The sequence below is a fragment of the Gossypium raimondii genome, chromosome 7 (assembly GCF_025698545.1).
Source record: "Gossypium raimondii isolate GPD5lz chromosome 7, ASM2569854v1, whole genome shotgun sequence".
NCBI lineage: Eukaryota > Viridiplantae > Streptophyta > Magnoliopsida > Malvales > Malvaceae > Gossypium > Gossypium raimondii.
Window position 1 is genome coordinate 32,035,615 of NC_068571.1, and position 13,131 is coordinate 32,048,745.

General features: G+C 35.2%; 1 protein-coding gene across 2 annotated transcripts; it reads left to right on the forward strand.

The window, feature by feature from the left end:
- The first annotated feature begins 8,252 nt into the window (after positions 1-8,252).
- Positions 8,253-10,230, forward strand: LOC105795736 (ras-related protein RABA3). 2 transcript variants are annotated; one of them, XM_012625408.2, is made up of 3 exons: positions 8,253-8,419; positions 8,639-8,900; positions 9,657-10,230. In XM_012625408.2, the coding sequence occupies exons 2-3, from the start codon at positions 8,647-8,649 to the stop codon at positions 10,099-10,101; spliced, it is 699 nt and encodes a 232-aa protein (XP_012480862.1). In that variant the 5' UTR covers positions 8,253-8,419; positions 8,639-8,646; the 3' UTR covers positions 10,102-10,230. The 2 variants fall into 2 exon arrangements, with proteins under 2 accessions (XP_012480862.1, XP_012480858.1); XM_012625404.2 differs by having other exon boundaries at positions 8,271-8,419; positions 8,623-8,900.
- The last annotated feature ends 2,901 nt before the right edge of the window (positions 10,231-13,131 follow it).

Genomic DNA, 13,131 nt, shown 5'->3' on the forward strand with positions numbered 1-13,131 from the left:
CACTTTCCAACTTAGTCATTTTCTTTTCTTAAATTTTCAAGGATGAATCATCATAATTATCTACTAACTTCTCTTAATGGTCTATTTGCCTTATAAGGACCTCAAATTTTGAATTCCATAGCTATTTAATCCCTCTAGCTATTAGAATTTAACTTTTGCACTTTATACAATTTGGTCCTTTCTAGCAATTAAACTTGAAATTGGTAAGATTTTCTTAACGAAATTTTCATACGTCATTCCTATCATAATGCAAACCATGCAATAATATTAAAATAATTTTTTCTTTCTGACTCAGATTTGTGGTCCCGAAACTACTATTCTGATTTCACTAAAAACGGGCTATTACACAAAGAACAATAATTTTGCATCATGTTTTTACTTTTTCTATATTTTTTAAAGAATAAGTATTGGATATTTCTTTTCTTTTTTTTTTGAAATAAAAGACTGGGACTTTAATTAATGATAAAAGAATAAAACAAAACCAATCCACCGGACCCAAACAATAGCCCAAAAACAAAATGAAACCACAAAGTGATGGTCTAAAAACAATAAAGAAATAACTTCCCAAAGAGCCTTTCTGATAACTTACTGACTTCAAATAAAAAGCAACCACCCTAATAGAAATGAAATAAATTAAAAACCTTCCCAGTCAAATCAACCGTCTAGATGCCATAAATTCTGATAATTAATCATTTCCAATGCTCCAGAACGTTCTAACGATAGCTATCCCCAATATCTTTTACTTTATTTTGCTATCTGCCTTCATTAATTTTCTGCTCATCTTTTCTTCAATCTGGTTCCCTGTGCCAAATTCCTACTGAGGCAAGAGCATGACCTTCCAGTTCTTCTCCCCTCAGATAAGTGTCTTCTTCTTTCTCGAGCGCTATCTTTGCTAATCTATGGGCATATGAGTTCTCAGATCTGTGGATATATTGAAAAATCAATTCTTTAAAATCATCTTTTTTCCTTAAATATATCTGATGATGGCTCCGATCACTGATTTATCTGTTGAAGTTGCTTGACATTTTTTTATAACTGTTCTTGAATCCCCTAAAAGACTAACAGATTGTAATCTAAGTGAGCTACCTAATTTTGCACCTTCTAGGCATGCATATGCTTCTGCTGCAAAAGGAGAGGGGATATTTCTATGGATAACCGTCTTTAACGCCATTAAGTTTCCCCTCAGATCCCATCCTACTAAACCTGTCGCTGATCTGAAGGTTCTACTGTCAAACGCTGCATCAAAATAAATTCTCGTTCTCGGTATGACTTCCTGTGTTCTTTGGTTTCTGTTTATACTTTCATTCTTTTTCAAGTTTTTGAAACCTTCAAATTCTGCCCAGTGTCTTGAATATTTTGTGCTAACTCCCTTCCTGTTGTGTTTTTTCTCTCGTGTACCAATTGGTTTCTGGAGTACCATAACAGCCATAAGGCGTAACAGAAGAGCAGACACTGACCACTGTTACTTCTCTTGAAAACCCAGGTAAGCCACTCCCATATCTTTTGACTCCTATTATTCATAACCCATAAAAATCTAACTGTTGCCAAATTTCAATTGTCGTAGGGCATTCACGGAAGACATGGATACTTTCTTCAACCGCCGAGCGGCATTGGGGACATCTATCATTGGATATAACCCTCTTGTATCTAAGATTAGCAAAATTTGGTATATAGTCCCATGATATCCTCCAGACTATAAATGTAATTTTTGAGGGCATTTGTAAGCTCCAGAGTTTTTTGTAGAATTCTTTTACCGCGGTCTGTGTTAAATAATCATTAGGATCTCGACTAGCATCTTGTAATAGTTTATAGGCACTACGGACCGAAAATTCACCCGAGAGTTCCCCTTTCCACACTTGAAAATCTTCATGCTCAAACTCTGCTAGCGGAATCTGCAATATTTTCCTAGCAACTTCCTCCTGAAAGGTATTATTAATCACATCCACTCTCCATTTTCTACTTGATAAATCAATTAGTTCCAAGACTAACTGTAATTCGCCTCTGTTTGTTCTATTTTGTGCGTCAAGTTTATTGACCCCCTGAATCCAGTCATCATTCGAAATGGAGATACTATCCCCTCTACCCACCCTCCAGCTCATTCCTTTTTGGAGAAGACCTTTTGCTGCCCATATACTCTTCCAGGTAAGAGAAGGTAAATTTCCCAACTCTGCAGATAAGAAGTTAGAAGACGGGAAATATTTTGCTTTAAGCACCCTGGCTAATAATGAATCTGGATAATTAATGAGACGCCATCCTTGTTTTGCTAGTAACGCGATATTGAATTGGCCAAAATCTCGGAAACCTAAACCTCCACATTCTTTAAAAGAATAAAGATTGTCCCATGTGCACCAATGAATTCCTTTATTTCCCTTTCCTTTTTGCAACCAGAATTTTGCAACAATGCTCTCCAATTCTTTACATGAAGATCTGGGAAGTAAGAAACATGCCATTGAATAGGTAGGAATAGCCTGAAGTATGGCCTTTATAAAAACTTCTTTACCTCTTTGAGATAAAAACCTGATACTCCAATTATCGATACACTTCTTAAAACGATCCTTCAGATTTTGAAAAGCTTCATTTTTCTTCCGTCCCACCATATTTGGCAAACCCAAGTATCTCTCTGGATCATTCGATCTACGAACCCCCAACAAGTTGACAACCTGACTTCTATCCTCATCCAACGTGTTTTTGCTAAAAAATACTGTAGATTTTACAAAATTTACGCTTTGCCCTGAGCAAATTTTATATTCTTCTAGTATGTCCTTGAAGATATTAGCACCCTTCCTTCTTGCCTCTCCAAATAATATGCAATCATCAGCAAATAAAAGATGGGATATCTGTGGTCCACTCCTACGAACCCTGACTCCTTTCATAATACCTCTCTTCATTGCCGATCTTAATAGACTCGATAAGCCCTCACCGCACAAAAGAAAAAGGAACGGACTTAGTGGGTCACCTTGTCTCAAACCTCTGGTTGATGAAAATTTAACCCCTCTAAACCCATTGATGATAACTGAATAGGAAACGGTAGAGACACAATTCATAATGGCCTTCACCCAGTTAAGGTCAAATCCCATCTTTACCATAATTTCTTCAATAAAACTCCATTCAACCCTATCGTAAGCTTTACTCATATCTAGTTTAACGGCCATAAACCTTTTTTTCCCCCAAATTCTTCAGTTTTAACTTATGCAGTACCTCATAAGCAAGTAAAACATTGTCTGATATCAATCGCCCTGGTACAAAAGCACTTTGAGCTTCATCAATACATTTCCCAATAACGTTTCGGAGTCTATTAGCAATAACCTTTGCAATAATTTTATAAAGAACATTACAAAGACTGATCGGCCTAAACTGTGACATGTTAAAAGGACTCTCAACTTTGGGTATAAGCACTATATTTATAGAATTAATTTGACTAACCTGCAATTCACCATTCAACAATCGGAGACAGTAGGCTGTGACATCTTCTCCCATAATCTGCCAACAATTCGGGAAAAACGCTGCTAGAAAGCCATCTTCAACTGGTGCCTTTGTTGGGCCCATACCAAAGACAGCTTCTGTAATTTCTTCCTTGGAATATGGAGCTGTGAGTCTTTGATTATCTTCCTCTTGAATACACCGTTCGACCCCTGTTAATATATGATCATAATTCCCCCTACTACCTGTTGAAAATAGATTTTGAAAATAAGCCCGTGCTGTAACCTCAATATCCTGCACAAACACCATCTCTCCCATTTCTTTATTTTTTAATTTGTGAATAAAATTTCTCTTCTTTCGTTGTGAAGCATGATTGTGAAAGAATTTTGTATTTTTATCTCCAAACTTCAACCAATTTGTTCTGGCCCTTTGTTCCCAATAGCACTCGTCTTTTTCAATCTCAAATTTAAGACTTATCCTTGTATCGATCAATTCAGCTAAAGTCTTATCGTCCTTTTCTGCTACAACCAATTCTTCAAGCTTTTCTGTCAGAACTCGTTTAGATCTCTTCCTGTTAAATTGGATTCTTCTAGCCCATTTCTTCAGACCTTCTTTTAAATTCCCCAATCTCTGAAGCAATTCCCCTGAAGAATTTTCCCACAAAAGCTTAACCTCATTAATAAAGGACTCCTCCATTAACCACCAGGCTTCAAATCTAAAATTACTAATCCAACCTAGATCTTCATATTTCCTGGTATCCAAAAGAAGAGGACAGTGATCTGAAAACGTATGAGTGAGATGTTGAACTTTCACATCAGGAAATAGCACAATCCACTCTGTGTTAGCCACTCCTCTGTCGAGACGTTCTTGAATATTTGTCTCTAGTAAATTACCCCTTTCCCAAGTGAACTAGCGGCCCATAAAACCCACATCATATAGGTGACAATCTTCAAGCGTTTTCCTGAATAACTCCATCATTCTTTCATCTCTAGGTAGTCCTTCTTTCTTCTCGAATCCATACATGATTTCGTTAAAATCGCCACACACCAACCATGGAATTGCCTCACCCATTGCTAATTTCTTCAAAACTTCCCATGAATCGTTTCTGTCCTGTACATATGGAGAACCATAAAAGCCTGTAAATCTCCATTTAACTCCTTTTTCTTTATCTTCAACTAACACATCAATGTTTCTTTTAGAAAAACTACGCAGTATTAAATCCGTGTCGGTTCTCCATGCTAAACATAAACCTCCTCTCGTACCCTTAGCTGCAACTTCAATCCCGTGTAGGAAACCACATCTTCTACGAACAATTTCCATCTGTTTTATACTCAATTTTGTCTTCATGAAGAAGACTATTTGGGGATTATTTATCTTCAGTAAATACCGAAGTCTTCTAACCGTCCGTTGTCTCCCCAAACCACGGACGTTCCAACTTAATATTTTCATTGCTTCCGGTCGGCTGACCTCTTGGCAGCCGCCGATGATAAAAAGGTAGTGTCTTCCACCTCAACCCTGTTCCGTTTTTTCCCCTCATCCCCAATAAAAGTTTCATCTTCCACGTCATACTCCATAGCTACTTTTCCTTGAAAGGATCTTAATTTTTCCTTCCCATAACCAACAGATGATCCTCCCCCTTCTAGGCTAAACCCCAATATTAAATCAAAGGAATTCTTTTTACTCTCTTTCGAATCCCCCTCCCTTGAACTGAGCCCCACCGTTCTATTCCCCATCCAACTCCCTTCACTTCTGCTTTCTCCCTCTTCTCGTAACCAAATACTATTCATTGCTAGAGCTCTACGAGATGGAGCCCGTAAAGTTAAATCCCAACCCATCTCACTGATATCCACTCCCAACATCATTCTTGCCTCACAATAAGAATCATTATACCCCAAACGACCACAGAAAAAATAAAATAGAGATAATCGTTCATATTTAAACTTAACATATGAACGTGTCCCACTACTCATGACCTGCTTTTTCCTTTTCAATGGATTCCTAACATCAATCTGTACCCTAATCCTCATGTAGTTCCGATTTTCCTTACCCAGATTTGAAGCATCATACTCCATAAAAACACCAACAAAATTACCCAATTGTTTCGCAAAATTCTCAGAAAACAAACCGACTGGAACATCATGGATTTGTACCCAAAAAGGAACAAAAACTAGAGGTATTTTCATTGGATCTTCACCCCTCTCTGATTTGAACAAAATAAGTAAATGATTATTGAAAGTCCACTGTAGGCCCTTTAAAACTCTTTCCATATCGATATAATGGAAAAACTTGAAGAGATACCTTTTCTCCCCTAGATCTCTGATTTGCACTCCACAGACAGGATGCCATAAATTTGCCAAAGTACTCTTCATGGCCGAGAAATTTATTATACTTGCTGTTAAGAAGCAACCCACAAGCTGATAATCTGGTACTTCTTTTTGTGTAGATGGTTCTTCCTAGACAATCAAAATTTCTTCTTCTTCTTCATTAATCGAAAGATTTGCTAATCCAGTCTCCATACTTGCAGGATCTGCACAAAAACGATGGAACTCACCCGCCTTCAAGAGAACAGAGAGGGAATATTCAGAAATTGGCGATCACCAAGACTTGAAACAAATAAAACACTAGAACGAAAACAACCAAAAAACCTAATAACTCATGCCAGAGGCGGCAGGCAATGCGTGCTAGGGCAGCAGACTTTACATATTTAATATTTTGAGTATTGGATATTTCAATATAAATAATATAGAGAGAAAAATTTGAGGGTTTAAAAACAATTTTCCCTCATTTTCTCTCACTTTATCTATTTTTGAAAATTTTATCTACTTTTATTTTATTTTTATTTTTATAATTTTATAAATTTTAAAAAATCAAATTTATCATTTTATATATAATCAAGGTTAAATTGATAGAAAATATAAAAATTGAAAACTAAAATTGTTATTGTGCCAACTAAAAAAGTGCCATTTAACAGTCGGGTGATAAAAAAAATTTTGAAAAGTTTAATGACCAAATTGTAACTTTTTTTAGTTAAGTGACCAAAATGAAAACTTATTCATAGCTTAGTGACTAATGATATAGTTTACCCTTTATTTTAAATGAAAATTTAAATCACAAGCTAGGGATGTAAGTAAGATATTAGCACTCGTGAGTTATTTGAGTTTGATTCGAAAAAAACCTCATGCTTAATCTAATAATTATCAAGTCAAGCTCGAGTTCAAGTAACTTGAACTATTAGTCGAGTCAAATTCGAGCACTATAATGGCTCACAAGCTTAATTGAGCTTTTCCTTTTTAGTATATTTTATAGGGCTAAATCACTATCTAGGGCTTGAACTTGGCAACTACTCTCACATTGGGATTAGATTTTTTTTTGTCCAAGTTAGTCCTTAAGCTCGGTAATTGTTCCGACATTGGGATCTAAACTTTTTTTGTCAAAACTAGTCCATGGTATTTCCTTGAAAACCCTAAGTTGCCCCAAAAAAATTCAGACCCCAATATGGAAACAATTGTCGAATTTATAGACTATCTTGGACAAAAAAAACTCAAACCCTAATGTGAGTATAGTTGCCAAGTTTAGATATGAAAAAGTGTATTAACCTTATCTTATATTATGAAATTACATATTTAACCTTATTATATAGAAAGATTTCAATTACAAATGAGCTCGAATGTAAATATGAACGAGCTTAATTGAGCTTGAATGTAAAATTGAATATGAGTTTACCTCTATTTGAGCTCGGCTCACACCCCTAGCCGTAGCCTATCCTCGGGCAACTCAGCAGTGTAACATTTGCCGACATTTCTCTGAACTGAAAAGACGTATTTTTTTTTCCACAAAAATGTCATAATTTGAGAAATATAAAAAAGATAATGGTAAAATTTAAAATTTAAAATCTAAATTTATTAAATGTTAGCTTTTAAAACTAGTTATCTATATTAATTAAATTAAATTCCAGATTTAGATTGGCATGATTTTGCTACCATTGAAACAAATATGAGATGAGAGCTGTAGGGAATCAAGATACCAAACCCATTAACAGTTCCCAACAGATGAGATCAAATATACAGCAATCGGAATCATCATTCAGATTTCTTGGTCCAGTAATGTTCATACTATATGTGGCTTTGTCAGGGATTGCAAGGGAATTTCAACTAAGCAACATTATAGTGGTGTCCCCTCTTACCCATTGCTCCTTATTTTAATATATTTTCCCTTATATTATTTTCCTCTACAATTTCCCCTTTTCACTCACCTTCTTTACTTGCATGCGACCGTCATCATGTTAAACCTTGAAAAAGGTGGTTTTATTAGTACTAAACAGATGCAGTTATTGCTGACAAACTTGTCTTTCACGGTGACGAAGAAGTAATTTTGAAGGAAAGATCAATACAAGTAGTATGGCAGAAAAATGGAACATTGCTCGATGACATGTAGGGAAAACAATTTCAATGTATAATGAGTGGTTTGGGATTGGAAATTTGGGAAGATAAGAATATGTGTCTGGCAGAATTCAGGTAGAGATTTCCTTCAAAACACGACGTGGGTCTTCCATTATGATTTTTTGGGAATGCTACCATATGCTCAAGTTTGTGGGTACAAAATTAAAACATTTGCAGGTCCATCATCATCCATCTTACTTGCTGCAAAAAGGAAACATCATTTACAAGCTTCACTTTATTTATGGTATTCATTGCCAGGCTCTGATTCTGCACATACAATAATAATTTCAATAACATCCAACAAATAAATAAACGTATCAGAAGGAAGGATGCTTGGAAATTAAGTTAAACCCAAGGTTTGGAGTGATTAACATCTTTAAGGAACATATATAATGCCACCTTTGCCAGGGAAATATGAGATCATTGTTCTGTGAATGTGGCACTAAGTTTCGGTTCAGCAGATCCCAATCCGCCACTCCATTATTGTTTGAAGTAAATAATTTAATGAAAACAGCATTGGCACAGTCACGATAAAAGCGTTGATAGAGAGTCAAGGACAGGTGACTACAACCCTTCAACCCTTGTCTTGTCTTGTCTAGTAGTCTTTATTCTTTTACAAGGTTTTCATATTTTTTTGTTCCCTTTCTTTCTTTACTTACTCCCACTTAACCCCAATTCTAAAAATACCAAAGATCTAGGCTTCATATTTGGAGCACTGCAACAAAAAGGTGTTGTGTCATAAATCATTTTTATTTGGGTAAAGGTGGTTGTTTTGGTAGGGAGGTAAATGAACGAAGAGATGAATGGTGGTGGGGTGGGGAATGAAGAAGAATACGCGCCAGAGAAAATAGATTATGTGTTCAAAGTGGTGGTGATCGGAGATTCAGCAGTTGGGAAGTCTCAGATTCTGTCGAGGTTTGCCAAGAATGAGTTTTGCTTGGATTCCAAGTCCACCATTGGGGTTGAGTTCCAGACACGAACGGTTACCATTAAGACCAAAGTCATCAAAGCCCAGATCTGGGACACAGCTGGGCAAGAAAGGTGAGCACCCCTTTCCCTCTCCTTTGTCTCTGCTTTGAGATTGATGCTGCCTCTGTTGTGGCTGACATTTCGTTAAATTAATCACTGATTCTTTTCTTTTTAAATTTAATGGTAATACGCAATCTAAGCTTTAACCGAGTTTGAGTGTGTAATAGCAGCAGCATGAAGTGAAGTTTGAATCAGTTGGTGCTTCTTGATAGTTAAGAATAGCAATACTTAGATCTGTTGATTTGTCGTATTTTATGTTTTTATTGTTTATTGACACACTTTTTGGCTTTTGAATATTATTTAGTAAGTTTTTAAAGTATTTTTTATAAATATTTTTAAAAATTATAAAATTTTCGAGTAAATAACAAAAATCAATGATGCTTTTTGAAAAATATTCTTATATAAAATTTTAAATTATTTTCAGTAAAAATTAAAATTAAATAAAAGTAGAATTAGGTTTGGCTCAAGTTTTTAATTTACATTCCATTACCTATCAAATCGGGTGGATTTTTCTTGTTTAGCCCTACTGTAGTGTTTGAATTTTTAATTGCTTTTGAAAGAAAAATTATTTAATAATAGTTATTTTAAGGATTCCATTCAAACATTTACTTATTTACTTGCAAAATATTTTTATTTTTAACTATGTATTTAATTAGTATTTATATTTATCACCTTACCTCTATTTACAGATCTAATTATGTGAATTTTTTTAAAAATTAATTTAAAAAAAGTATGATTCATTTACTTTCTGCAAATGGGAGTGAGCAGGTACCGAGCAGTAACAAGCGCATACTATAGAGGCGCATTGGGGTCGATGCTAGTGTACGACATCAGCAAGCGGCAGAGCTTCGATAGCCTGGCGAGATGGGTGGAGGAGCTCCGGGCCAACGCCGATAACTCCATCGTCATCATGCTCGTCGGTAACAAGGCTGATCTAGTGGACCAGAGGGCGGTTCCAACCGAAGACGCGGTTGAGTTCGCCAAGGAACAGGGACTGTTCTTTGCCGAGACATCTGCGCTTAGCGGTGACAACGTGGATAAGGCATTTTTCAAGTTGCTGGAAGAAATTTACGGTGCCATGTGCAAAAAATCTTTGGAATCTGCCAACGGTGCTGAACATCTCACGGCTTTAAAGGGATCGAAGATTGACGTGATTGCCGGTTCTGATTTTGAAACAAGTGAGATGAAGAAATTATCTACATGCTCTTGTTAATTTTGTTTTTCAATTCCCTCCTCATTTTTGGGGAGCTTTCGTTATAAATTGCCGTGTCTTCTATGATAAGGTAATTTTCTAGTTTGATAAACTGTTCAAAAATTTTAATTAATTAAAATTAATATTTTTAAACACGTTTAATAACCCATAATAAATAGATTTTTTAGAAAAAATTGTAAAAAAGATAAATTCATTTGTGTCGTAAATCCATGCCAATATAACTCTCCAAACCATCAAATTTGTTATCTTCTAACACCTAAAGAATTTAGAGGGTGTCTTATTTCTCTTTTGTAATCTTTACTTTTTATGTTCTTCTCTACAATTCTCCTACTTTATAATATGTTATTGTTATCTTGTTTAGAAGTAAGTTATTATTATTATTATTATTTAAACTCTTGATTAATTATGATGGTTTTGTTTACTTTATTTTATTTCTATATTTTAAAGAAGGTGAAAGATTTGATGAAAAGTAATTTTATTGATTGTTTGATGTTGTTATTGAAATAAATTTACTTATTATATCACATTCCATGCCTATACGTTTAAAGCTTTTCATTTTTTTATGATTTTTATTTTTTGAATTTTTTACAATTTTTATTACTTTTTTACTTTTTAAATTTTATGTATTTTAAAAATAAAAATATATTTGTTAATTTCTAGAAATTTTATATAAATTTCATATACTTTCTGATTGTTAAATTTTTTGAATTTTTTTTGTATTTTCTCCTTTTTATAAAAAAAAAAACTTGAACAAACAATGAACAAGAACGTATAAAGAAGATTAAACACACAAATTTTTACGTGGAAAAACTCCTCCGGTGAAGAGAATAAAAAGTCATGGGCAAATGGAGACTTCATTAATGAGCAAATAATCGAAGAGTACAAGATGGAGAAATTCTAAAACAAACTCTAAATCCCGAATACAAAGCTTTTCGACTAAAATACAAAATTCCCTCAAAACTCTCTTAATTTTCTCTCTAATGTTGTGTTAAAATCCCCAATTTTGGGGTTGTTATGGCCCTATTTATAAACTAAAATTAGAGGATTAATCTCACTGAAATATTAGAGTTCAACTAGAATAAGATAACAAAGTTTAACTTAAGAGAAGAAACCCATTTGTGTAAGGAACATGTCGCATCATTGCGATGTCATGTGTCTCCTCAATGGGACGTTGTCGTCATGACGTCCCGATTTCTTTTTCGGGACGTCATTCGTTGTCGTGACATTGTGTCGCGTCATCGGGACGTCGACTCTGCTTTGACTCTGGTTTGTCAGAAAAATGTGAGGCACACTCCACAAATCTCTACCTTGAATCGGATTTTACCATGCATTCTTTGCCAAGCCCTGTCATGGTCCCAACTCATCCTTTGTAGGATACTAACTAAGTTCAAGCAATGTTTAAACTTGAAAATTGGATGATTGTATGAATCTGAACATCTCATTGAGCAACCACCTCCCGAACAAAGTGATACCAAATATCTACGTGCTTCGTTCTTTCATGATGCATCTGATCCTTGGTTAGATGTATAGCACTCTGACTATCGCAATATACGATAGTTGCTACTTCTTTCTTAACCAGCTCCCCGAACAAACTTCTCAACCAAATGGCTTTCTTCACAACCTCTATGGTTGCCATATATTTTGCTTTTGTAGTTGATAGTGCCGCGGTGGCTTGTAGTGTGGCTTTCCAACTAATAGCACAGTCCTTGAAAGCAAATAGATAACCTATGAGAGATCTCCTTTGATCTAAGTCCCTACATAATCTGAGTCCACTTAGCCCATTAGTCCCTCTAAACTTCTTCCAAATTCTAACCTAAGAATTCACTTAACTATTTGCCGGTGTAATTTGTTGTGTCTAGCTATGTATCTACTCACAATACTAACAACATGCGAGATATTGGGGCGGGTACAGACCATTGCATACATTAAAATTCTGACTGCTTGGAGTAAGAAACTTTAGACATGTGCTTTTCTTCATCTTCGATCTGTGGTGACTCTGAAACTGAAAGTCTAAAGTGTGCAGCTAAAGGAGTACTAACTGTTTCAAATCTTGCATCGCAAACCGCTTAAAAATCCTTTCGACTATGACAAAAATAACTTCCTAGAACAACTATCTCTTAAAATTTCTATCCTCAAAATTTTCTTGGCTACATCAATATCCTTCATCTTGAACTTAGAGTTAAGCCTGATTTTTAAATTACAATTTCAAATGGATCCTTAGTCGTAATCAGCATGTCATTAACATATAGCAGGAAATATATAAACGATCCATCATCTAGATGATGTAGATACACACAACTATCATACTTGCTCTGAACAAAACTAATGCTTAACATGAAATAATCGAACTTCTTGTACCACTGTCGAGGAGACTGCTTTAGGCCTTACAATGATTTTTATAGAAGGAAAACATGATATTCCTTGCCTTAAACCATGAAGCCTTCAGGTTGTTGTATATAAATATCCTCCTCTAGATTGCCATGAAGAAATGTAGTCTTCACATCTAATTACTCCAATTCAAGGTTTTATAATGCAACAAGGGATAATAATGCTCAAACGGATTTATGCTTTACAACAGGAGAGAAGACATCATTAAAATCGACTCTCTCCACTTGACTATAACCCTTTACTACCAATTTCACCTTATATCTAATGTTAGCTGGACCCGATCTTTCTGAACACTCATTTGCAACTGACAATCTCCTTTCTGATGGGTGGTCTCACAAATTGCCAAGTCCCATTCTTTTGTAGAGACTTTATCTCATCTTCCATTGTCACAAGCCACTTGCTTGAATTAGGAGCCTGAACCACCTCAAAGTAATTTGAAAGATCAGCTGAATCAATGATCTTGGCAATGCCTAGAGCATATACCATTAGATTACCATGGCAGAACTTATGCGGTGGTATAATTTCTCATCTTTGCCTGTCACGAGCTAATTTATAATTTCATAGTTCAACTGGAGTCACTAATTGATCGTGAATTTAGTAACATCTTGTTGTTCCAAAGAAACATCAGCCTCAAGTAAGTCA

What these genes read in the sequence shown, in the direction of transcription:
- LOC105795736 (XM_012625408.2), top strand. Translation starts at nt 8,647, where the DNA reads ATGAACGAAGAGATGAATGGTGGTGGGGTGGGGAATGAAGAAGAATAC. An exon ending in GACACAGCTGGGCAAGAAAG is followed by an intron (nt 8,901 to 9,656) that starts GTGAGCACCCCT and finishes GGGAGTGAGCAG; the next exon opens with GTACCGAGCAGTAACAAGCG.